Here is a 26,316-nt window from a genome sequence, read left to right on the forward strand (position 1 = left end):
TCCTCAATTACACTGTCTCTCTCTCACAAAATTAAATGAACATTAAAAAAAATTTTTTTAATAAAGTAGTCAGTGGAGGGGTGCCTGGGTGGCTTAGTTGTTAAGCATCCAACTCTTGATTCTGGCTCAAGTCATGATCTTGCTGTCGTGCAATCAAGCACCACGCTGGGCTCTGTGCTGAGTATGAAGCCTGCTTAAGATTCTCTCTCTCCTTCATCCCCTCTCCCCTCATCGCTCACATTCTCTCTCTCTAAAAAGAAAGAAGGAAGGAAGGAAGGAAGGAAGGAAGGAAGGAAGGAAGGAAGGAAAAGTAGCCAGTAGAACCTGGGGTCCATATGCAAGCCAGCCGAGCAACTCCCCATGTCTGTTCTGTAAAAATTTCACTTTTCGGGGGCACCTGGGTGGCTCAGTCGGTTAAGCATCCAACTTCGGCTCAGGTCACGATCTCGCGGTATGTGAGTTCGAGCCCCGCGTCGGGCTCTGTGCTGACTGCTCAGAGCCTGGAGCCTGTTTCAGATTCTGTGCCTCCCTCTCTCTCTGACCCTCCCCCGTTCATGCTCTATCTCTCTCTGTCTCAAAAATAAATAAACGTTAAAAAAAAAAAAACTTAAAAAAAAAAAATTTCACTTTTCTTGTCCCTTGCATACAGAAAATACTTTAATGCCATTTATACAATGAGGTTTTACTTTCACATCCCAGGAATTCTTCAGTGATCTTTGTCAGGAGTTACAGAAACAATGGGCATATTGCTAATTTTGGTCATAGACAAATTGTAGATCGACATGCATATGTGTTTACACTGGGAAGTTTCCCATTGCTACAGATCTTGATCGTTTTTCCACGTTGGAGCACCATTTACACCAATTCAGTTCTTATTTTCACCCATTCTGTTAGCCGATCATCCATCCATCATTCTCTCTTGGTGAGATTTTGTACTCTGGCCAGAACTGTGTAGATACTCCAGTCCTGAAATTGACCAGTAACAGGACAACTGAATGTGGGTTATCCCACTGGTCACAATAGGCCGCCCTTCCCTTGATTTAACACCCATTTACAAGCTAAGTCACAACCAAGTCGGCCTAGTCTGCAGCCCATGAATTTCCATTGCCCAGCTAATTAAATGATGCTTTCCCAGGTGCTTCGCTTCAACTGTTTCACCAACGTGTCTCCAGTGTTTTCTTTCAAATCAGCAGCAGAAAAAATGCTAAGAACATCTTGCCATGTCCCCTAGTTCTCGTCTGAACAAGGTACTTCTTTTTATCCTGGAATCTCAACTGACTGCAGCTGATTTCATAAGAATTTTTCAACCCTTGCCTGTCTTTGTTTCTTTTGATTCTTGGAGCAGTGAACTATCTGAGCCTCATGGTATCTGTTGTCACCCATATCAGGTTGTGACTTGTTTGTTTGTTCCATTTATTTATTCTTTGCTTACCTGGCTTCATGGTCTCCTGAGCCCTGTTAGAGAAAACCTGGAAAAAATTAGGGTGGCATCTAAGCATAAATTTGGTAACTAATGGGTGATGGGGTCTTCAAAAGTTCACAGGATCTAATTTTTGGTATCTCTACCCAACTCTATGTCCAGTGATGAAATGTTACATGATTCTTGAAATTGGCTATGATCAGAGTATTTACACCATGGAAATCAGCAAACACTGCAAATCAGGGCTTCTCTACCTCCCACCCAGAGAGCCAGTTGTTAAATATTTACTAGAAACACCACTGAGCAAAGGTCAGCCTATATTTGGCATCGTCAGGACTTTATAGAAGCGTTTGAAAACGTTTCAGAGGAAACTGCTGCTGTTTCTCTAAATCCGTGGATCCCAACCCTTCAGACCCAGTATCTCCTTTATATACTATTTTATTACACATTCTTTGCCATTCTGAAATGAAATTCATAGATGATATACTCTATCTGCGCAAAACTTTTTTAAAGCAATCAGTATAATATCCAATGATAATATAAATAAAAAATAAAAGCTGTTTATAATAGATTAATTTGTACTTTAATCAGTAAATGTTTGGGAAGGACTACCCTGAAAGGCAAGATGAGGTTAGCCAAATGCTCATACCCTTATGTAGAACCAGTATGAAAGCATCAGCTACGATGCAGACTGTGGACGGCAGTGAAGTTTTGGTGAATCAAGGTAATTTTCTGAAATGATGAACACTTGGTAAAATTCTCTGCAATACAAAATGTAATCTCCCCTCAGTGCACAAGGTTAGTGCATCTTGGAATTTCCCGTAACTATTAAAACCATACAAAGAAACAGTCTGTGTGTCTGTGTAAGAAAGAATTTGTTTCTAGGTTCAGGTTATTTACTTTTGTAAATTACCTACGTTCTGAAGTTGTGTGCAGTGTAGGTAGCTCTTCGTTGCACAGAACAGCTGACCTTCTAGCAGCAGCCAGCAAATGCCATCGGTACCCCTGGTCATAAAGTCAAAAATATCTACCAAAGACTCACAAAGCAGCCTAGGAATAGTACTGCCTTGGTTGAGAACCAGTGCTCTTAATCAAGGCCAAAGAATTGCTCTTGAGGGCCCCGTCGGTACCCCTCTGTTTTGATGGGTTGACATCAAAAAGGAGAATTGACCGGCTGAAATGATGGTGAACGCTAGGCATCCAGAGAGGACGTCCCAAGCTACCCACACTCTCAGCAAGTTGAACAGATGCAGAGATAACTGGGAGAAATAACGGGGGGCTCTGAAGAGGAGGGACACTACAGAAAAGACTCCTGTCTAGGAGGGGTAGTGCAGCAGGAGCCCAGGAATTAGGAGGCTGGATGAGGAAGAGGGTGGGAGCAGCTGACTTTGGGAAAATGGGAAACTCCAAATGGAAGATCCAGTCCAGCTTTAAAAATTATGTGTTATGCAGGAATTGTGGTGGCATAAGAAGTAGTCATTATGGGGCATTACAGAGCTGGGGACTCCTTGGAAATGACTCTGTAAATTATCTGATGGCTCTTGTCTTCTATTCATACCTTGTGCTCAAGGTACATCTTAGTGGAGAATGGATAGCAGACAGTTACCTAAAGGAAAATTAGTATTTGCTTTTTCTTTTGTCCTTTGTGCCTCATTCCCTTTTTTCTCCTGCATTTAATTTCTTAGATATTCAATTAAAAGATAAAAATTATGTGCTGATATATTGAGGCTTGGTATTTCTTCAGTAGGTGTTGCTAATTAACCAAGGGACCTAGTTATATAGATGCTGACGTAAGGTTTCATCAAAATGCTCTTTGCACTCTAGAGTTAAATATTCAAAGCTAGTTCTGTAGTGACTCCTAGCCTTCCCATCTCCTCTTGTCCCAGTGTTTGATCTGCTTATGGTACAAACTCTTTACCTTCTCAAGATTGTTGGCTAGAGTAATTGTTCTCAAACTTCTTCAATACAAGGACCAATTAATTAATTGAATTTACTGAATTAACTGAATTATTATTTTTTTTTTCAACGTTTTTTATTTATTTTTGGGACAGAGAGAGACAGAGCATGAACGGGGGAGGGGCAGAGAGAGAGGGAGACACAGAATCGGAAACAGGCTCCAGGCTCCGAGCCATCAGCCCAGAGCCTGACGCGGGGCTCGAACTCACGGACCGCAAGATCGTGACCTGGCTGAAGTCGGACGCTTAACCGACTGCGCCATCCAGGCGCCCCTTAACTGAATTATTTAAAAATTCTGTGAGTCATGTGTCCCATCCACTATTTTTTTTTCAACTTTTTTTTTTTTTTATTTTTTTTTATTTTTGGGACAGAGAGAGACAGAGCATGAACGGGGGAGGGGCAGAGAGAGAGGGAGACACAGAATCGGAAGCAGGCTCCAGGCTCTGAGCCATCAGCCCAGAGCCTGACTCGGGGCTCGAACTCACGGACCGCGAGGTCGTGACCTGGCTGAAGTCGGACGCTTAACCGACTGCGCCACCCAGGCGCCCCCTTTTTTTTTTTTTCCAACGTTTTTTGTTTTTTGTTTTTTGTTTTTTGTTTTCCATCCACTATTTTTTAAGTAAACCCTTTCATTGCAATATATGTAGACATGCATAAATCATAAGTACCCAGCATGGTGGATTTTTTTTTTTATGACTGAACATACACATTTTTAAAATTTGTTTTAATGTTTATTTCTGAGACAGAGACCGAGCATGAGTGGGGGAGGGGCAGAGAGAGAGAGGAAGACACAGAATAGAATCTGAAGCAGGCTCCGGGCTCTGAGCTGTTAGCACAGAGCCCGACGCGGGGCTCAAACTCACAAACCATGAGATCATGACCTGAGCCGAAGTCGGTCGCTCAACCACCCTGAGCCACCCAGGCGCCCTGAACGTACACATTTAACCAGCACCCAGATCAAGAAACAGAATATGACCAGCACACCAAAAGCCACTTTGTACCTTCCTTTATTCACCAATCCTGACACAAGAGTAACAGGTGTCTTAACTTCCAATAGCACAGATTAATAAGGCCTATTTTTGATCTTTATATAAATAGAATCACTGAGTTGTACTTTTTCTGTTTGGACTTTTTTCACTCAATATTATGTTGTAGCATTTATCTACACTTAAATATAGTGAAGTTCATTCATTCTCATGGCTGGAGAGAATTCTATTGCCTGAATACCTCATATTTTATTTATTCATTCTACCATTGATGTATACTTCTACTACCATTGATGTAGTTTTCTGTTTGGGGCTATGATAATTAGTGCTGCTTTGACCATTTTTTTGGTACATGTCTTTTTACGTAAACATACATAATACGTTTCTGCTGGGTATATACATAGGAATGGAATAACCGCATCCTAGAGTTCAAAGAATGTCAGATTTCAGTAGATACCAACAAATGGCTTTCCAAAAGGGTTATGCAAATGTCCATTCCCATTGGCGGTGTATGAAAATCCAGCTTTCTGCATATCTTTGCATACCCTGGGTATCATTGCTTATTTGTTTTAATTTTAGCCATGATGATGTAGTGCTATTTCATTGTGGTCTTAAATTTTGTTTCCCAGAAGACCAATGAATACCTTTGCAGCCATGGCTGGTTGGTATTCAGCTGTACCTCACTCGGATGGATGGGCCAACATTATCATAATACAGATTAATGTCTGTACTGTAGTGGTTGTTAAATATTTTGTTAAATATTGTTTTCTATGACAGCTTTATTGAGGTATGAACGACATTAAACTGCGTATCTTTAAAGTGTAAAATTTGGTAAATTTTGAGATAGATACATACCTGTGAAACCATCACCGTAATCAAAATAATGAACATATACAACAAAGGAAACCATAAACAAAATAAAAAGGCAATGTACCAAATGGGAGAAAATATTTGCAAATCATGTATCCAATAAGTGGTTAATATTCAAAACAAATAAAGAACTCCTACACCTCAACAGCAAAAAATAAATAAACAATTCAATTTAGAAATGGAGAGAAGAAATGAATAGAGCTTTTTCCAAAGAAGAAATACAGATGCCCAATGGATTCATGAAAAGGTGCTCAACATCAATAATCATCAAGGAAATGAAAATCAAAACCACAATGAGGTATCCCCTCATTCCTGTTAGAATGGCTATTATAATTTTTTTTTCTTTTTTAAATGTCCATTTATTTATTATTTTGAGAGAGAGCATGAGCAGGGGAGGGGCAGAGACAGGGAAAAAGAGAATCCCAAGCAGGCTTCACGCTCACCACGGAGCCTTATGTGGGGCTCGATCTCATGATCTTGAGATCATGGCTTATGCCCATAAATCAAAAATCGAACCCTTAACCAACTGAGCCACCCAGTCGCCCCATGAATGGCTATTATAAAACAGACAAGAGATAACTGTTGGAAAAAATGTGGATAAAGGGAACCCTTGTGCACTATTGGTGGGAATATAAATTAGTGCAGCCATCATGGAAAAAAATAGGAAGTTTCCTCAAAACATTACAAACATAACTACCATACGATCCAGCAATTCTCCTTGTGGGTATTTATCCAAAGGGAAATAAAAACACTAACTTGAGAAAAAAAATAACTTGAAAAGATACCTGCACCCCCATGTTCATTGCAGCATTATTTCAGCAGCCAAGACATGGAAGAAATGAAGTGTCCATCCATGGAAGAATGTAGAAAGAAGTTGTGGTATGCATGCGCAATGGAGTATTGCTCAGTCATTAAAAAATAAAGAAGGAAATCTTGCCATTTGGGACAATATGGGTAGACCTTGAGGGCATTCTGCTAAGTGACAAATACCATATGGTCACATTTATGCGTGAAGTCTAAAAACAAACACTGAGCTCATAGATACAGAGAACAGATTGGTAGTTGCTAGAGGCAGGGAGGGGGTGGTGGGTAGGAGAAATAGGAGAAGGTCATCAAAAGTAGATACTTCCAGTTGTAAAGTCCTAGATATGTAACATACATCCTGGTGACTATAGTTAATAATATTTTATTTTATGTTTGAAAGTTGCTTGGAGAATAGATCTTAAAAGTTCTCATCACAAGACAAAAAATCGTAACTATGTGTGATGATGAATCTTAACTAGACTTACCGTAGTGTTCATTTCCCAATGTATACGTGAACTGTATCATTACGTCGTATACCTGAAACTGATGTCGTATGTCAATTATATTTCAGTTTTTAAACATAATGAACATATCACCACCACCCCTAGAAGTTTCCCCATATGCTTTTATAATCTTGTCCTTCTGCACCTCTCTGTTTTCCCAAACCCTGTCTCTAGGTGACCAATGATCTGCTTTCTGCCACCATATATTAGTTTGGATTTTCTAGAATTTCCTTATATAAATGGAACCATGTGCTAACTATATTTTGTGTCTGTCTTCTTTCACTCAGCGTAATTATTATGAAATTCATTCTGGGCTATAGCATGTATCAGTAGTTCATTCCTTTTTATTGCCAAGAGTTTTCCATTATATGGATACACCACAGTTGGTTAATTCACCTGATCGACAGTTGGGTTTCCAGTTTGGGGCAAGAAAAAACGGTTGTATGATTTTACATTTCTAATACTGGATGAGAGTTTTCAGTTTCCCTACATCCACAGCAACATTTGATTTGGGGACATTTTCATTTTAGTGATTACAATCGATGTGTTGTGGTAGCTCATTGCGATTTTAATTTGAATTTCACTAATAACTAATAATATTGATGTTTTTTCACGTGTTCATTTGCCATCCATATTTTTGATGACATTTATTTTTTTAATTTGATTTAGATTTTAGTTAATGTAACATGTAATATTGGTTTCAGGAGTAGAATTCAGTGATTCATCACCTACATACAGCACCCGGTGCTCATAACAAGTGCCCTCCTTAATACCCATCACCCATCTTGCCCATCTCCCACTCACCTCCCTCCGTCAACCCATAGCGTGTTCTCTATCGTTAAGAGTCTCTCGTGGTTAGTTGCCATCTCTTCAGTTCCCCTCCATCTTCCCATATGTTCATCTGTTTTGTTTCTTAAATTCCACATGAGTGAAATCGTATGGTATTGGTCTTTCTCTGATTGACTTATTTCACTTAGCATAATACATTCTAACTCTGTCCACATCGTTGCAAATGGCACGATTTCATTCTTTTTGTTGGTTCAGTAATATTCCTGTGTGTGTGTGTGTGTGTGTGTGTGTGTGTGTACATTCTACATCTTCTTTATCCAGTCATCAGTCTATGGACATTTGTGCTCTCTCCATAGTTTGGCTATTGTTGATATTGCTGCTAGAAACATTGGGGTGCATGTACCCCTTCGAGTCCATATTTTTGTATTTTTTGGCTAAGTACCTAAGTGAAATTGCTGGATCGGAAAGTAGTCCCATTTTTAGTTTTTTGAGGAACCTCCATTCTGTTCTCCAGAGTGGCAGCACCGGTTTGTATTCCTACCAGTGGTGCAAGAGGGTGCCCCTTTCTCCACATCTTCAGAGACACCTATTATTTCTTATGTTGTTAATTTTGGCCATTCTGACAGGTGTGATGCGGTATCTTTGATGACATTTCTATTCGACTTGCTCACTCGCTTGGGGTTGAGGGTAAGGGCTTTACTTTTCTAGTTTTGAATTTGAGTTTCTTTATTCTGGATATAAGTTCATTATCTCATATACGTATTGCATAGTTTCCTTCTAATTTTTGGCTTATCTTCTCATAACTCAGAGTCTTTCAAAGAATAGAAGTTTTTGTTTTGGTTTGATTTTTTAAGTAGGCTGCATGCCCAGCATGGGGCTGGGACACATGACCCCAGGATCAAGAGTCACATGTTCCACCGACTGAGCCAGCCAGGTGCTCCTCAAAAAAATAGAAGTTCTTAATTGTGGTGAGATCCACATTGTTAAGCTGGTTTATTAGCTCATACTTTGGTTGCCATTTCTAAGAAATCTACGCCCACCCCAAGGTCATAAGACTTTCTCCTATTTTTTTCTTCTCAAAGTTTATACCTTCGTGTTTTACATTTAGGCCCATGATCTTTGTTGAGCTAATTTTTGTATATAGTGTGAGCTATGGATCAAACCATACTGTTTTCTTGGTTTTGTGGGGGTTTTTGTTGTTGTTGTTTTTGTGGTTTTTTTATGGGGTTTTTTTTTTGTGGCTTTTTTTTGCAGTGTATATCTAAGGTGCTTGCTCTGTTTTTTGACAAGACTATTTTTTTTCCTTCTGATATTTATATAGGTTGAACTTCTTCATCAGTGAATTAAAGCACAAGGCTTATGCCATGGATTTTATTTTGCTATTGTTCATTTATTTATTTTGGCAAAGAGAGAGAGAGAGAGAGAGAAAGTGAGCAGAGGAGGTGCAGAGAGAGAGAGGGAAAGAGAATCCCAAGCAGGCTCTGCGCTGTGGTCTCCGTCTCATGAACCGTGAGATCATGACCTGAGCCGAAATCCAGAGTAGGACACTTAACAGACTGAGCCACCCAAGTGCCCCATAGATTGCAGTTTTTAAATTATATCATTTAATAATTAGTCCTAATTTTGTTTTGCATATAGCGGGGCCATTTTAATTGCGTTGAAACAATAGATCATAGTTGGCACCAATTTTAAATTTTTACCAAGTTGTACATGACACTAAACAGTGTGTGCCAAGAAGGGCGATGTGTTCAGTCATTCATTTATTCATTCGACAAACATTGGTTGGATTACTATGTGTCATGAAATGTTCTTCTTATTAGGGTTATTGCAGTGAAGTGGATAGAGTTCCTGCCATCAAGGAGATTATTTTCGATCATGGGAGATATACAAAGAATAAGTGTTTGCCAGGTAGTTCTAAAGGCTATAAATTGTAAAATGTAGGGTCAAGGGACAGAAAGTGATGGGCATGACCTAGGAGTCTTGTTTTTTAGGATCATCAGTGTCTCAATTAAGGCAACATATTCAAAAAGACCTAAAGAAAGGGATGGAATAAGTCATATTTATATCTAAACAAAATATTCCAGGCAGAGCAAAGACAAACTCAAAGACACCGAAGAGGTATATTTGGTATGTTTTCCAAATAGGCACACAGCGTTCTAAGGTATTTGAATTAAGAATTTCATCTTATTTCATTCTTTTAGTTTTTTTTTAACATTTATTTATTTTTGAGACACAGAGACAGAGTGTGAGCAGGAGAGAGGCAGAGAGAGAGGGAGACACGGAATCCGAAGCAGGCTCCAGGCTCCGAGCTGTCAGCCCGGAGCCTGACGCGGGGCTTGAACCAGCGAACTGTGAGATCCTGACCTGAGCCGAAGTCAGTCGCTCAACCGACTGAGCCAGCCAGGCGCCCCTGAATTAAACATTTTAGACCTTAGGGAAAGCATCAATACTATCCAGCTCTAGGATTGCCGGTAGATTTCATCTTCAAAGCCCCTTCAAATGATTGGTAGTAAATGCCGGTAGCTGTACTCAGCCAGTTTTTTTCTGTAAAGATCCATACCATAAGTATTTCCAGCATTGTGGCACATAATGTTTCACTCGACTCTGTTGTTTTCTAAAAGCAGCCATAGACAATACATAAGCAAATGCATGTGAGAGTTGCTGTGCTCTAATAAAACTTTATTTCACAACAGGAGGTAGGCTGGGCTGAGCGCTTGGAGACTGCCATCCTCTGGGCTGGCATGGTGTTGAGGGGACTTGCCGGGATCTTTCCAAGGGAGGCACCTTAGCGAGTCTGTCATGGGCTTAAATGGAGCACCTGAGCCGTGTCCTGGCGGCCGTGAGTTGCAACAGGCTCCTCATGTTACTGATTAGACCCGCCAAGTTCTCCCAAGCCGTTAGTGGAAAGTTAGATCTCTGGGCTGTCTGCTCAGTTTTATTACACTAGCCTGCCCTTACCCCCTTCAGATTCGCCACAAATTACTTTACGTATAGGACACCAGCAGAGTTCCGAAGGTTACCTCCCTCCCCAAGTGCAGCCCAGATGGCCAGAACCAGCCCAGGCCTGGATGGCAGTGTTTCCTGGGAAGCTGCTGGTAATGTCCAGGGTTAGAGATGAGGGCTTCTACAGAGCTTTCTCATGTTGTGTCTGTGCCACAGAAATGCAAATGAAAACCTGCCATTTCTCTCTGGATCTGGAGCATGGAGGCCAGTGGAAACCAGCTATGTACCCCTGCTGCTGGCCAGTCCTCACAGTCGGAAGAGAGGAGCCTGGTCTAACTAAGGAAGAAAAACAGGTCTTTAACACAAGGCAAGGGGATGGGCAATTGTATAAGGGAATACCAAGATGATCCTTTTTCTTATTTTTTTTTTTAAGTTTATTTATTTATTTTGAGAAAGAGAGTGAGGGAGAAGCAGAGAGAGGGAGAGACAGAATCCCAGGCAGGCTCCACGCGCCGAGAGTAGAGCCTGAGGCGGGGCTCGAACACAGGACTGCTGAAATCAAGAGTCGGATGCTTAACTGACTGAGCCACCTAGGGGCCTTCCTTTTTCTTATTGAGCATTTTAAACACATCAAAAGGGGTTTGGTTAATTAGAATATAAACTAAACTTGATTTTAAAAGTCACCCAAAACTATGATAGCATAGATACGATGGAGGTTTCATTTTCTCTCATGTGATGGTCCCGAGATAAATAAGCTGGTAGGGTGGCTGTGTTCCGCATGGACATTCACATCCCAGGTTTCTTCCATCTTATGGCCTTGTCTTCTCCTGGGCTGGTATCCTCGTCTCTTTGGTCTCCACAGGCTCCCGTGGCATCCCAGTTGGCAGAGAAGGGATGAAATTGCAAGTGGGAGGCGGGACATTACTTTTTAAGGAAGTGATGTGGGACTAGGGCAAAGCACTTCTGATCATATTTTGTGGCTGACAGCGTGGTCATGTAGTAGCCGTACCTAGCTGCAAAGGACGCTGGGAAATGTGGCCCCAGTCTGGGTAGCCCTGTGCTCAGCTAATTAATGACCTATTGTGGATTTTTAGAGAGGATTATCCATTAGATGAGAGGTTGGAGTTAGCTGTTTTCCACAGAGTTTATAAGGGAGTTGAAAATATTTTTTGGTCTGTTTTCACCTCATGTGCGAATAGTGATGCCTGATGTCACACAATACTTCAGACACTGGTAATTATTTTTCTCAGACATTATTTCACTTAATCCTTTAACATTTGCTTCCTTTGAACTACACATTATCATTGGAAGCAGACAGTATCTTCATATACAAGAAGAATAAGGCTCAGGAAAATGATGAGATTACCCCAAGGCATACATCCGTCGAGGACAGAGCCAAGACTTTAGTCCAGGCTCAGAGCTCTGCCATTTGCAGCCCTCGCAATCTTTCTTAACACCTAATCCTCTGAAGGGTTTCCTGTTCTTTGGCGTTCGCCAAATGGAACATCCCAGGGTAGCAGAAGTCTGACACTTGAGTGTGCAGAGTAAGTACCTGAGGCCCTTGATTAGAATACAGATTACTTTCCCAGAACCTGAGAAATTTTCCTGAGGCAGCCCTAGGTATGGAGCCCTAGCACTGAAATGCTTTGGGAATCATTGCAGTGATCTTACATTTTATCATTGCATTTGCTTGAACACACAGAGGAGATACTTCATATTTCTGTCTGTCTGTTCCCTCGCTTGTCCTCCCGTGCTTATACGCGTTGCCTTAAATTTTGGAACTATTGCTTCTGAAAAATCTTTGCTAATCTGTTTTGAAGCACCTCTAACTCAAAACGAAAAAGCAAACAATGACAAAATGTCAAAACCCAATTATGGAAGCCACCATGGTATCCTTTCAAACAGAAGTTTTCAAAGTCCTTGGTTAAGGTAGATGTCCAGAAGGTGGCTTTATACCCTGCAGTTTAAAAGGACAGACAACATTATTTTTTCATCAAAAATATCGATATTGAGTTCATAGTGAGTGAGTGAGTGTGTGTGTGTGTGTGTGTGTGTATGTAAGGTACATATATACATATCATTGTTTCCCCAACAGAAATTTCACATAGATTTCTACTTGGCTCTATGTTACCCTCAATTCCCATTAAATCACATTGGGCTTTTTTATTTGCCTTTTTCTCTGTCAGACACCAGGATGAATTTAAACTCCAGTCCCTCTCCAATGGCCTCTCTGATGTATTTGCTACTTTTTACATTCCCTTTCCCTGTAGAATCTGATGGAAATTCCTTTTGAGCCTTTAGCTTTCCCTCAGAGTCAAAAACTTTTGTGTTGCTAATAGAACTCAGCTTCATTAGCATTTCAAATCCTGAGATGCTCTTAGAGATCAGTGTGTTAGATCTGAGGGGCTCCCCAGCCACAACCTGATTTATCAAACTTGTTTAACTAAAATCTCCAGTGGCCTGTGCCTTTGACCTTATTTCTGCCAGCACATCTCATCAGGAAATCCTTTTCAAGGAGTCTAGAGAAAGACACATACATAGTCTTAGAAGCTTTACTTTTGTCCCTCTCTCTGCTCTATATATTGCCTGTTGAAAAGCCATACTTCATTACTTTTGGTTGTTAGATCATGGGTAGATGGTGAGTAGACAGATAGATGGACAAGTAGATGGCGGATAACTAGAAAGGCAGATGGATTATTAGATGGGTAAATGGAGGGATGGGTGGGTAGGTAAAGTACATGAATGAATAAGAGGATGGGATGGATGGATGGATGCATGGAAGGAAGGAAGGGAGGGAGGGAGGAAAGAAGGATGGAAGGAAGGAGGGAGGGAGGAAAAGGATGGAAGGAAGGAAGGAGGAAGGAAGGATGGAAGGAGGAAGGAAGGAAGGGAAAGGAAAGGAAAGAAGGAAAGAGGGAGGGAGGAAGGAAGGGTAGTTAATATTCAAGTCTTCCATCTTGTACAATTCTTGCCATTTAATTAACTATAATTGGCCTTGGTGTTCTTGAGACTGAATGCCATTTCTGCAGAAAACAGCAAGTCATGTATGTGTCCTGCATCCCACAGGAGAGAGAGGGGTGGGGCTTGTAGAATAATCCATTGCCATTCTGACTCAGTGTCTTATTTGTAAAAGAAACCATTCTCTTAAACAAATATTTAAAAATGCTTCAATGCAGTGCTGTTTAACCAGACATACACAGCAAAATCTCTTGGGGAACTTGCCCTAACTGCATATGCCTGCACCCCAGACCCTGAAATGTGCATCCTGATTGAAAATTAACTGCCCTGACAGAATAGTCTCTGTGCCTGGTAGCAGTAGCAATTGAGCTATGGGGTCCTGACTTGATTTTCTTCTTGCAGACATTCCACTAACACTTTGTAAGAGCTTACTATATCTCAGGCAATGTTGCAAGTGCTTTTTACTTGTATTACCTCATTTAATCTTTACCACAACCTTTTAATATGTTTACCATTAATATCTCCGTTTCATAGGTGAGGGAATTAAGGCGCGTAGAAGTTAGGTAACTTGCCAAGGGTCACACAGCTAGGAAGAGGCAAAGCTTGGGTTCTAATACAGTCGCTGTCCAGACTCTATGGCCCCATTCACCATGCACCCCTCTGAACACTAAACTGACCTTTCAGTCCAGTAGAATGTTCTGTGATGGTGACAATGTTCTATATCTGTGCTGTCCCAGGAACACGGGAGCCACATGAAGCTTTTGAGCCCTTGAAATGTGGCTAGTGTGACTGAGAAACGAAGTTTTTAGTTGTCCTGTATTTTAATTAATTTGAACAGCACAGTTTAAGAGCCAACTAATAGCCTCTCTTCATACATACGATTTCAAAAAAATGAAGTGCTGAAGTGGGTATTAAGGTAGGCATTTCAGTTATAGACATTCTCCTTTATTAATAATATTAACGTGAAATAATTACAAAGCAGCCTTAGAAACCTTTGTGCTTCTTTCCGTCATTGAAAAGAGTCTCGCTGCTCTATTAAGCCCTCTGCCAAGTAGGTGGCACATCTCCTCTTAGCTCATTGGAAGATATAACGAGATGAGACAGAAAAAAATAATTCAGGCAGAATAATACAGGGACATCATGGGCAAGTTGTAGCATGGTGGTGCCATTGGCATTTATTCTTAGAAGTCATTGTTATATTTTCCATCTCCTCAGTACTGCCCTCATATGTTAGGGGGACGAGGGCTTCATGGAAATAATGGACTTTAAAGCAGGGTTTGGTGGTGGACGAAAGATACTACAGGGGCATCTGGGCTCATGTGAAGGAGAGACGTGATCCTGCACCCCCTTCTTAAGGAAGTGAAACGAGTGAAGTAGGAAAGTGGCAGATTTTGAGCCAAGAGAGAAGAAGAGGGGATTCTGGATGAAACAATCTAATGAAGCAAAAGGGCCATATCGTTCTTCATGTGATACACAAGTTGAAACTGGGTAAAGCTTTAAAGGAGAGGAGAAATTAAAGTATTAACAAAACACAGAAGTACAGAGCTGTGAGGTTTTTTTATGTTTATTCATTTTTGAGAGAGAGAGAAATGGAGCATGAGTGGGGGAGGGGCAGAGAGCGAGAGACAGAGACAGAGACCGAGACAAAATCTGAAACAGGCTCTAGGCTCCAGCTGACAGCACAGAGCCCGACGTGGGGCTTGAACCCACTAACCGTGAGCTCATGACCTGAGCCAAAGTCTGATGCTCAACCGACTGAGCCACCCAGGCTCCCAGAGCTGAGTTTTAAACAGATAGAGGCAAGGCAATATATAATTTGGTGAAATCGTTAAAAAAAAAAAAAAAAGTTACAACCCAGGTAGACAAACTATAGACCAAGAGACAATCCCAGTCCACTGCTGGTTTTTGTAAATAAAGTTTTATTGAACACACCCATGACCGTTTACATTTATATATGGCTCCTGCATACTATAAAAGCAGAATTGAGCAGTTGCAACACAAACTATATAGCCTACAAAGCCCAAAATATTTCCTATGACCCTAAACAGAAAAAGTTTTACTGCCTCCTATTTTATAACAAAAGGGGAATATATATTAGCACAACCTTTTGGAGTGCAATTTTGTGTAGTCACTGCATTTTAACACGCCCATCATCTTTGACTTGGCAATATTACTGCTAGAATTTTCTCCAGCTCGTGTTTTGAGACACACACCCACAGGGCTTCTTAAACACTGAAGAACTGGAAACAAGGTAAATAGCCAGTGTACTGGCTAAATGAATTACAGTGCATTAATGTAAAGAGATCCTATTTAGGTTTTGGGGTTTGGTTTTTTAGTGGGAGTTCTACCTACACTGTTTACTTGAAGGGATCTCGAGAAATATTGCCAAATAGAAAAATGTTACAAACAGTATGTATTATTTGTATAAAAGCAACATACGACCCTCACAAAAGATACACAGATAGATGCCCAGCAACTTTTCATTTTGTATCTTCTAGACTAGACTGTGAGTTTTTATGATTTTTAAAATTTTTTATTTTAATTCCAGTGTAGTTAACATACAGCGTTGTATTAGTTTCATGTGTACAATATAGTGATTCAACTAGTCTATATATTACTCAGTGCTCATCGTGGTCAGTATACCCTTAATCCCCAGACCCTATTTCAGCCATCCCCCACCCACCTCTCCTCTGGTAACCATCTGTTTGTTCTCTATAGTTAAGAGTCTGTTTTTTGGGCTTGTCTCTTGTTTTCTTTATTCCCTTTGTTCATTTGGTTTGTTTCTTAAATTCCACATATGAGTGGAATCATATGGTATTTGTCTTTCTCTGAGTGCCTTATTCCATACAGCATCTCTATCAAGTCGATATTCTCTAGATCCATTCATATTGTTGCAGAGTGTGTATTACTTAAAAAAAAAAAAAAAAAAAATCCGAATTAGGAAAGTGGAAAAGTAGGGGCACCTGGGTGACTCTGTTAAGCGTCTGACTTCTGCTCAGGTCATGATCTCACGGTTTGTGGGTTCAAGCCCCACATCGGGCTCTGTGCTGTAGTGCAGAGCCTGCTTCGGATTCTGTGATTCCCTGTCTCTCTGCCCCTCCCCTGCTCACATACCCTCCCTCTCCTTCTTTCCAAAATAAACATTAAAAAAAAAAAAAGAGGAAAAATCCTGAAAAAAAAAAGTAGAAGGGACCGAGGGAAACTGTTGGACTTGAAGAGATGTCTTTATGAGTCATGCACAGCAAAAGCAGAGACGTGCTAAAGAAACAAATCAAGAGTGGAAAGAGAGAAGCGTGCACCATTGTCCTGGGTAATGGTGTTCATAAGTACCCAGGTGGAAAGGCTTTATTGAGGAAACTGGAAAAAACAAGAAGCTGCAGAGAAAGGAACCAAATGAAAGAAGGACGCGGTGGCCAACACTCAAGATGGAGAAACATTTTTGAGGAAGAACAGATGTTCCTCGGGGTTCTGAGAAGACCCAGTCTCTACACAGATGCGGAGAGCCGCTCTGCACGTTCACGTTTGCAAAGTGCCTTAAGGTCTCCTGGTAGAAGATCCATGGCCATCGACAGCCCTGGAATATTAGCAGGTGTTCAGATGGGAGGGCCAGAAGCAGTTTCCATGCGTCGATTAGTGTCAGGACTTCTCCCAGCCACCAACACAGCAGGCAGCTCTGCCCGGTGGCGCACAAGTCCTGGGAACAGCCTGAGCGCTTGCCTTGTGCTGGCGGCACATCCCTGCCTTGGCTTCCCAGCCGAAACACACACATGGCCCGGGGCCAGCTATCTATTTTTCTGGCAAAATTGTGGCAAGTGGCGTTGATGGGAGATTAATGCTTTAAAAAACCCCACAAATATATAAAAATAAAGCAAGCAAACAGAAAAACATGGAAGAGGCAGGTGTGTGTGTCTTTTAAAATGATCTATGTCTACCTCCCCCCACCCCACCCCCGTGTGTGCCTGCACTTTGCATGACTTGTGCCTGGGGTGGAGATGTCTGTGCCTGTGAGAATCTTTTTATTTAGACATCACAAGGCATTTGACCAGTTTTGAACACGGCCGGCTTCACTCCTGGTACACAGACATGCCGGCTCTGTCTTCACGAAACTCTCCCGTTCAAACACGTTTGCAGAGCATGATTCATGGTGTTTCCTTCTGGATTGTCCAGTGGGTAATTGCTATACGAAAACCAGAGAAACAGATGTAGACCCTGAACCTTGGCTATAAATTTTTGTTTTATGATTATGGGTTTCAAATGTGCTGTGTCACACTGACAAATATACAGTTACTCTGAAACAAAATGGATTTTGGTCCCAAAACTTTGGCTTTTTGTGTTGGTGGTTGGACATACTTTTATTAGAGTTTTCTTTTATCGTTGATGAAACACAAAATGGAGGAGATGACTCATATCAGAATGTTACTTTATGCCGTACCAAGAGAATATTTGGGAAAGGTTTCTTCTGTTTGATTAATGTTTAAAATAGGCGTCAATTATTTAAACCTCATTACCAACAAATTAACTAGGCCATTTTTTACCTTCTCCCTAGTCATTAGTCTTTATGGTACGTGAATATGTATTTAAAGACGTGTGGCTTATTTGTAAATCTTTCCTAAATTTTACTTAAGATAAAGAATTTAGAGGAAGACAGGTTTTCAAGAAATGTGAGAATTAGATTCCCTGATGAAGAAATGATAAGAAACATGTAGCTAAATTTGGGGTCTGCTTTATAAATTAATACTTGGATTAAATAATAGCTCTAATAGTTGCTATGAGCATAATTAATTCATGATGAGAAATGAATAGACGAGTAAGTGCTGTTGCACTATAAGAAACCCATAATATTCTATTCACACAGATTGAAATAAAAGATCAGTATTCAAAAGCCCAAGTTTCTTCCTCTACTAGTGAAGAGAACCCCAAGGTGATGAGAAGTTTAAAATTTTCTGGTGCGGAGAAAGAAAACAGCAAATCTAGCGCCATCCCTCCCCACCCCACCCCCACCCCCACCCCCTGCCCGCTTGGTTATTGTTTCTTGTGCCATGACATAGTATTGAGGGTAGAAATTTGGGAACAGTCATGTCCCTTCCTAGATGAGGCTGAAACGAGCTGAAGGAATGAGACTAAGCGGAATTGGGGAGACGCCCTCCCCATCTTCAGCTTGCGATCGGAGCACCCTACCCTTTGGAACGATGATTGAACAAGGGGGGGGTGCGGTGGCGTCCCCTGGGTAAAAGAACCTGAATACACGCAGCTGGCAGTGGGGCCACGCTTCTCCTCTCTTAGTTCTTCCTGATGTACTTTAAATGTAGCCGCTTCTTTCTCTCTGCTCATATACCTTTTCACCCACCTCCATTATCGCCTGTGAGTCCACATAGGAGTTTCCAAGGAACGCCGGAGGGCCGGAAGTAAGTAAGCACGGGGAGCTGTAAGTCCACGCACGCAGAGATTGGCACATAATGTGGTACTTTGTGTATCTTTACAACCATCTTAACGACAGCGTGTTAAATGTTTTGTTCATTCCTCTGTATTCCTTGCTTAAGGTGTGTGTTTTCTTTGTAGTTAAAGGGTTCCTTACAAACCTCCGTTATTAAATGACGGTCCTTTGAAAAAGAGAGAATTAACAAACACAGTTCAGCAAAAGCAAGCCCCGCTATCGTCCTGGACTTTTCAATGGCAAGAGCTGAGCTTGCTGGGCTGAAAATTGTTTTAATGTACCTTCATAAAAGGATCTTTGACTTGGTAAGTGTGTGTGACGCATACTTTTCATGTTACACCACGAGTGCCACTTAGCAACTCCTGGAGACAGAGCAGCCTTTCAGCATGGGGCGAGGTGCCCCCTGACAGGCTTCTAAAAGGCCTGGATGCCAATGCACATTCCAGCACTATCCACAGAAAGGAGCCCAGGGCGGCTCTCTTCCCTGCTGGGGGCAGGAAACCTTCCCTCCTGCCTTCCCACTTACCTGCCCTGTTCTGTAGAATTACAAGTAAATATCAGAGTGGTAGCGGAGGAGGTAGGGTGTTTTCATTACTCCACAGAGTTTCCTTTCTCAGATGTGCATTGCATCCTTTTAAACAAGTTGTGCAAAACGGCTACAGTGTGGATTGGCTCTCCCTTTGAAAGCTAGCTGCCTGGGTTTATTTGTAAATACTGCATCTGTCCTTCTGCGTCTTTTTTTTTTTTTTTTTTTTAAGCATTTATTTTTTGAGAGGCAGAGAGAGACAGAATGAGCAGGAAAAGGATACAGAGAGAGGGAGACACAGAATCTGAAGCAGGCTCCAGGCTTTGAGCTGTCAGCACAGAGCCGGATGCGGGGCTCAAACTCACGAACAGCGAGATCATGACCTGATCCGAAGTCAGGCACTTAACTGACTGAGCCACCCAGGTGCCCCTGTCCTTCTGCATCTTTTAAGACTGGCTGAAAAGCCTCTCCTCCCTCGCGGTTGGGTCAATATGGCCAGTATAAAAAAGAATCTCTTTCTCTTCAAATTATTCTAATAAATAACCAAGATTGAGCAGGGGACTAGCATTGGGGAAATTTGGCCCATGGAAGTATAAAACCTTCACGCTTAACCAGTTTTCAAAATATGTGTTTAATTATGTGGTGGTTGGGTATGCGTGTGTGTGTATGTGCATGAAATGACAGAGCTCACCAACATGCTATTCGGGGTCCAAGACTGTGGGAACAGCAAAGTAATTTCCACATTGGACTAGGATTGCAGGGAGTAAGGTTCTAGTCATGGCTCTGAGTTTTGTGGCCTCTGATAGGTCTCAGCCTCCCCTCCTGGGCTTCTGTTTCCCCAGGTGAAAAGTGAAAGGATGAAATAAATCAGTGAGTACTTGTTTCGGGATACAGTGTCCTACAGTACTTTTTGGGGGGAGGTGGGGGGGGCTCACAGCAGCCCTATATCCCCAGGTTACAGATGAGAAAACTGAGGCTCAGATCAAATACTTGTCTCAGATCACACAGCTGGTTTAAAGGTCGAACTGAAAGTGGCACCGATTTCAGTTGGAGCCCCACATCCACTCCAGACCACTGTGTCTTCTCAGATCCTGAAATCCTGTATATACATGTGATTCCATGTGTGAGTGTTTGGAGCAGGAGTAAACCAATTCTTGACTGCTGCATATAGACTGGAGAGAATTTTTTTTTTTTTTTTTTTTTTTTAAGTAAATGAATCCAGAAAGCTAGATCATTACTCCAGAGCAAATGCAATCCCTCCGCCCAGGGCTTTGCAAGAGGGATAAAGAGGGGGTATTTAAAAAAAAAAAAAAAAAAAAAAAAAAAAAGGAATCAAATGGAAAGTTTCTCAACCCAAGGCTTCCCCGAGGAGTAGCTCTCCTCTCTGCTCTACAGTTGAGGGCTTGCATGTGCTTTTTCGGGAGTGGAAAAACACATAAGTTACGAGGAATGTAACAGCCAGGCGGGAGCTCGGAGGAATTTAAAGGGTGGAGGGTGGGCTGGGGGCGCGGGGGTGGGCAGGCGGCGAGCGGGCGAGGGGGACACGCGCTTCCAAGCTAAGCCCGCGGCGGATAAAAAGGCGGAAAGGGAGAGAAGTTGGCGCTCAACGTGAGCCCCGAGCGGTGTCCCGGCTCCTCCCCTGCCCGTTTTAAAAGCACTTCTTGCATTGTTGTTCAGGTGAGAAATGGGAAAGAAAGAGGCGGCTTGCGCGCTCGCCCGCTGCCTCTCTGGCTGTCTGCTTTTGCAGGGCTGCTGGGAGTTTTTAAGCTCTGTGAGAATCCTGGGAGTTGGTGATGTCAGACTCGTTGGGTCATTTGAAGGTTAGCAGCCCGGGAAGGGTTCACCGAAAGTTCACTCGCATATATTAGGCAATTCAATCTTTCATTCTGTGTGACAGAAGTAGTAGGAAGTGAGCTGTTCAGAGGCAGGAGGGTCTATTCTTTGCCAAAGGGGGGACCAGAATTCCCCCATGCGAGCTGTTTGAGGACTGGGATGCCGAGGACGCGAGCGAGCCGGGCAGGGTTTGTCTGGGCACCGTCGGGGTAGGATCCGGACCGCATTCGGAAGGCTTTTTGCAGGCATTTGCTTGGAAGGAGAACTTGGGATCTTTCTGGGAACCCCCGCCCCGGCTGGATTGGCCGAGCAAGCCTGGAAAATGGTAAATGATCATTTGGATCAATTACAGGCTTTTAGCTGGCTTGTCTGTCATAATTCATGATTCGGGGCTGGGAAAAAGACCAACAGCCTACGTGCCAAAAAAGGGGCAGAGTTTGATGGAGTTGGGTGGACTTTTCTATGCCATTTGCCTCCACACCTAGAGGATAAGCACTTTTGCAGACATTCGGTGCAGGGGAGATCATGTTTGACTGTATGGATGTTCTGTCAGTGAGTCCTGGGCAAATCCTGGATTTCTACACTGCGAGTCCGTCTTCCTGCATGCTCCAGGAGAAAGCTCTCAAAGCATGCTTCAGTGGATTGACCCAAACCGAATGGCAGCATCGGCACACTGCTCAATGTAGGTTTATTTTTTCCCTTCTTCTACCAAGAAAAAAAAAATGAATTGTCTCTCTTGCATGCAATAAAGACATTGGAAACAAACTGCATTGGTAGCAAGACAAAGGATTTAATGATTTAATGCTGAAAGGGTGTGATATGCTGGCGTGCATATTGATTCCCTCTTGCTGAAAATTTCCTGTTAGATGTTTTCTTCCCAAACAGCCCCTCCCGACCCCCGCTCCTCTCCTTACCAACCTTACAGTCTCTTGAAAACAGTTTTAAAAAGATGCATGGAGTGGGGGGTGGGGGGGTGGGAGGGGGGAAGTAGAGTGTGACCACAGGACTTTGAAACATTCTTCAAGTAAGGCAATTTGACACATTGTGCAGTTTTTACTAAGATGTACGCAGAGGGGAATTTAACTTTGCTGTTCTTTGGATTAGCTGCTAGTTGTATATATCCCCCCCTTGTGTGTTTCAGCAGTCCAAAGTAATTAAAATATGACATCGTCCTTGCAAGGAATTTAGCCTAATTAGGGTGGCTCCTGCTCTTGCAGTTCATAAACCACCCGTTAAAGCTGCTGCTTCCAATGTTTTCCTTGCTAAGGAAAGGCAATATTTCTTAGCATTGACCCTGCTGCCACCTTTCCGAGTCACTTTGTTGCTCTAAGAAGTTGCTGTTTTGCTAGAAAACTACTGGCAATGAACACCCCTTGGGCTGAGCCATCCATTATTTCCATATCTTGCAATTCAGCCCAGAACCTGGACATCATTTAAAGGGAAGGAAATCTAAGTGGAGTAGCCCAGTTTTTAAAAAAAATATTGACTATTTGGTTATCTGATCCTGACACGATGCCGAGGCACGCATCTGGTCAACAGTAGTGTGGCTGCAGGCTTGAGAAATGACCAGAAGTCCCAGAAAATCCCACGTTCGGGTGGCTGTGGTGGGAGCCTGCAGGATGCATCGCCCCCCTGACAGTGATTTAGATAAATGGCTCAGCTATCTATCAAAATGTTTTTAGTACTTTATTTGACAATTCATTGGCGCATTAGCCTGAAAATGACATTTTAAATCTTTGTTTTCAAAGAGGTCAAAGTTTAACTGGAAGAAATTGAGTTTTCCTAATAACATGGTGGCTTATGTAAAGAGGGAGAAGAAAAGGGAGAGAGCGGGGACAGTGACCAGATTTAAATTGCTCTCTGTGAAACTTTTTCTTAGCAATAAAGACTTGCTACTTGGGCCAGGAAATCAACAGGTTTGTAGCTGAAAAATCAATAACCATTTGATGCCAACCGATTGGCTGTCTGACTTAATATTTGTTAGAGCCATAACCAGGGCAAAAAGAAAATAATTTTCAGAAGGCGTCTTCATCTCAAATGCCTTCTCTTTCCTGCTGCCTGTGTTCTTTCTGAAGAAGTCAAAGAAACTGAGTTACAAAATAATTGTACAACCCACCAACAGATCTTTGAGACCTGTCCTCTGTAGCAGTTAAAACAATGTGAACAATTTCACTTGGAATCTCAGGGAACCGGAGCTCTTGAGAAAACTTTTTGGTACAAGAAAAAGTTCTGTAAGACATATTTTTTAACGAAGGGGGAAAAAAATGTTCAGGACCCTTGGCGGAAAGCTATTAGACTTAATAGAGCCTTTACAAGTAGACAGTCTCCCTTTGTAATTAACCCTCCAAACATGCCTATTAAGTTGTAGGAGTAGGGGGAAAAGCTTTGTTTGTTCTTGAACAAGTTAAACAAGGGATTTGCCTTATCTGGGGAGAGCGAGTGGTGAATGTGTCATTTGCCTAGGGCCAGCCGATAAGCAAGAAGTGTCGATAACAGCAAAGTTCAGCTAATCAAAGAAACTTGCATTAGAAAAAGTAAATAAAGGCATTTGACAAAGGGATTTCAGAAATTCCAGTGTCTTATTTTTGTAAGCAAGGCAATTAGTGTTTATTGTGGTCAATTTCGCAAGGGCTGGAAAAGCACACCCCAGCTATAGGCTAAATGAATAAATTGTAAAAATTGCTTTTGCCCCTGCAGAGAGTTGCTTTATCCTCCATAAACCACTTTATGACCCTGCGTTTAGTTGTTCAAGAGATTAAGTTTTTAAGCATAAATAAAAATTCTAACAAATGTCTGCCACATGGTGTTTGGTTCAGGGTGGCATAGCTACTTAGGACTTGTGAAATAAAAGCATATTAGGGCTTCGTTTGGATAAAAAAGAGCATAAAAACCACAAGCTTTTCCATTGTACTTAATGACTGTTTTGACGAGAAGCAGATCTGTTTACGCTCTTAACACAGAGGAAACAGTGGGCAAGGAGAAAAAAAAAATCGTACTAAATCCAACCAAAAGTATTTTCTGCCTTGAGATTCTGTTTTTTCGTGTGTGTGTATGTGTGTGTGTGTGTGTGTAGTAATCAGAGTAAACCCTTTGAATGTAAAACGCACCAGAAGCCGTCTTTGAAAGGTGTTAGAATATTCTTTTTAGTTTCTTTTGTAATTTTAATGACAGAAAAATGGCATGCGAATCAGCTACCGGTTTGAGTAGGGCCTGTGAATTGCTTGTTATAAAAATTTGAAGTCAGGATTAGCGGGCTACTAAGGGAATGTGGTATAAATAATACGATTTAAGACTGCCCCTGGAAGGTATCATAGTCACAAAGTTTGTATTCAGATGCCTCGTGGATTATCTTGGTTTTAGGGCCTGCTCCAGATGTTTCCAGCATTAATTGCTCAGTGGGCATAGGATAAATCCTAATATTTGTGGTCTAAATATAGTTGCTTTCGGTGAAATCATGAGTGTGACAACTTCTTGGCCTTCTTCCCTGTCCTCTACATACTCAGCACATCAAAAGAAAAAAGAGAAAAGAAATATTTTCTTTTTGAAATAGTATTTTGCCCATTAATGAGGAGAAATCTGTTCTAAAAACAAACAGTGATGTGTGATTAAGGAAGGAAGAAAAGTTCCCTTCTCAAAGCCCTGGGACCTGAATTTTAAGTATTAAACAGTATCCAAATCCTCTCCTAGTGAGATATAAATTGGGGTCAAAGTGGCAAAATCAAAGATACCCACTGAAAGAGAGACTAAGTAAAGACTGACAGCCACCGTATGAATTGAATGGGGTTTTGAATAAATATTTCGATGAAAAGGCTCAATTGTTTTTCTAAAGTAGGACATAATTTTCTGCTTCTCAGCCACATGACAGTGGTAACTAATACCATCAGAAAGGAGAAAGAAAAGGGACTTTTGCTTACATCTCAGAGTGCAGGATAGGGTCGTCTGAAAATAAGTGGAAATTTCACCAAGTTTTCCTTCCCTGTAGGAAAAAAAAAAAAAGAAAGAAATACTAAAATTTTGTACATATGCTGATAACTTGGTACTTTGGGTAGGGAGGTATTGATGTGTAAACTAGAAGGAAAAAAAAAAACACATGAGTTTAAATTTTATCGCCAGAAAATTGTAGATTCTAGAAAATAAAACAGGAGAGGTACACGTCTGTCCGCTTAAACTTCGGCTATGGAATTGGTCTGGAAGCGCCAGTTAGAATTTGATTTGCCAGCCCAAATGCAAAGCCGTTGTTTTGAAAGAGGCCTTTTTTTTTTTTTTTGTCCTAATTAGATAAATGACCAGAATGGCCATTTCTGATAGGCTAACTGATCTGAATCAAAAGTTTTCTTCTCATTTCTGGCAGCCTGGCTCTGACCATATATAACCAGTCAGTATTGTCATGAACTTTTCTTTAAAACAAAAAAGTAAAAGTTCTTCTGGATATCAGATGCTTGTAATTTGCCTTCAACATATTAAGCCCCTGGGATGATTGAAAAGGGAAGAAAATCTTACCGTTTTCCCTTTTGTACATTCCACAAGCATCAGTAAACTATCTCGGAAGAGAAATACACGATGAATGATAAAGATTGTAACTTCTGCTCTCAAGGCATTTATAATCTTTGAAATCAGATTTTTTTTTTTTTTTATAAAAGGCTAGGAATTTTTTAAATCAGAGAGTTACTCTCAAGGAGAAAGATGGAGATGTGAAACCAAGGTGCAAAATATAAAACGCTCTTCAAATCACATAGGGCTTATTAAACAATAAATGCAGTATTCATTTTAGAACATCTTAAAAAGAATCTTCTATAGAGTTTGAGTTACATGTAAGTGCCAATAAATTTATCTTTAAATGACATTTTTCTACTTTAAATGTTCTACTAGAGATTCAGTTAACTATCAATTAAATACATTCTTTCAGAAATGGGAGCTTTTGAGGAAGGTTAATCAGAAAAATCTTGGCTGAAAACCTTTCCAAAAGATATTAATGTAGGATCTTGCCTTTCAAATTATAGTGTAGTTAGGGCAATCGTACGTCTCTGATTTTCTAGAGTAACCCACTTTCAGATATACTGCCACGATTCCCACATAAATCATTGAAATATGCCAGATATTTCAATATTACGAGATTTCCAAGGCTGCCCCTTGAACCCAGGGGTGGCACAGAACGTCTTTGTTTGGATTCTCTGGTCAATATAGCTAGAGCGCTCACAGCTTAATTTTTCCATTATGACTGAAGATCGCCTTGTGCTTCTGGGTCATCCTTCGGAACATGAATTCCTTTTGTGGCACACTGTAGTTCTGTAAGT

The 26,316-nt window shown here is 41.4% G+C and overlaps 1 protein-coding gene across 5 annotated transcripts in view; it reads left to right on the forward strand.

Annotated features, from left to right (window-relative positions):
• RARB (retinoic acid receptor beta) overlaps nucleotides 1-26,316 on the forward strand; it is a 530,011-nt gene that overhangs the window by 336,953 nt on the left and 166,742 nt on the right. Inside the window, exon 1 of one of the 5 annotated variants that reach the window (XM_019422921.2) lies at nucleotides 20,979-21,704. The exons of 3 other annotated variants lie outside the window; for them this stretch is intronic. In XM_019422921.2, coding sequence (XP_019278466.1) covers nucleotides 21,548-21,704 — 157 coding nt within the window. In that variant the 5' untranslated portion in view covers nucleotides 20,979-21,547. Of the gene's footprint in view, nucleotides 1-20,978; nucleotides 21,705-26,316 lie in introns of those variants that run through there. One more of the 5 variants, XM_053903866.1, reaches the window with a different exon arrangement.

The sequence above is a fragment of the Panthera pardus genome, unplaced genomic scaffold, assembly GCF_024362965.1.
Source record: "Panthera pardus isolate Hobbes unplaced genomic scaffold, ASM2436296v1 HiC_scaffold_16, whole genome shotgun sequence".
Lineage (NCBI taxonomy): Eukaryota > Metazoa > Chordata > Mammalia > Carnivora > Felidae > Panthera > Panthera pardus.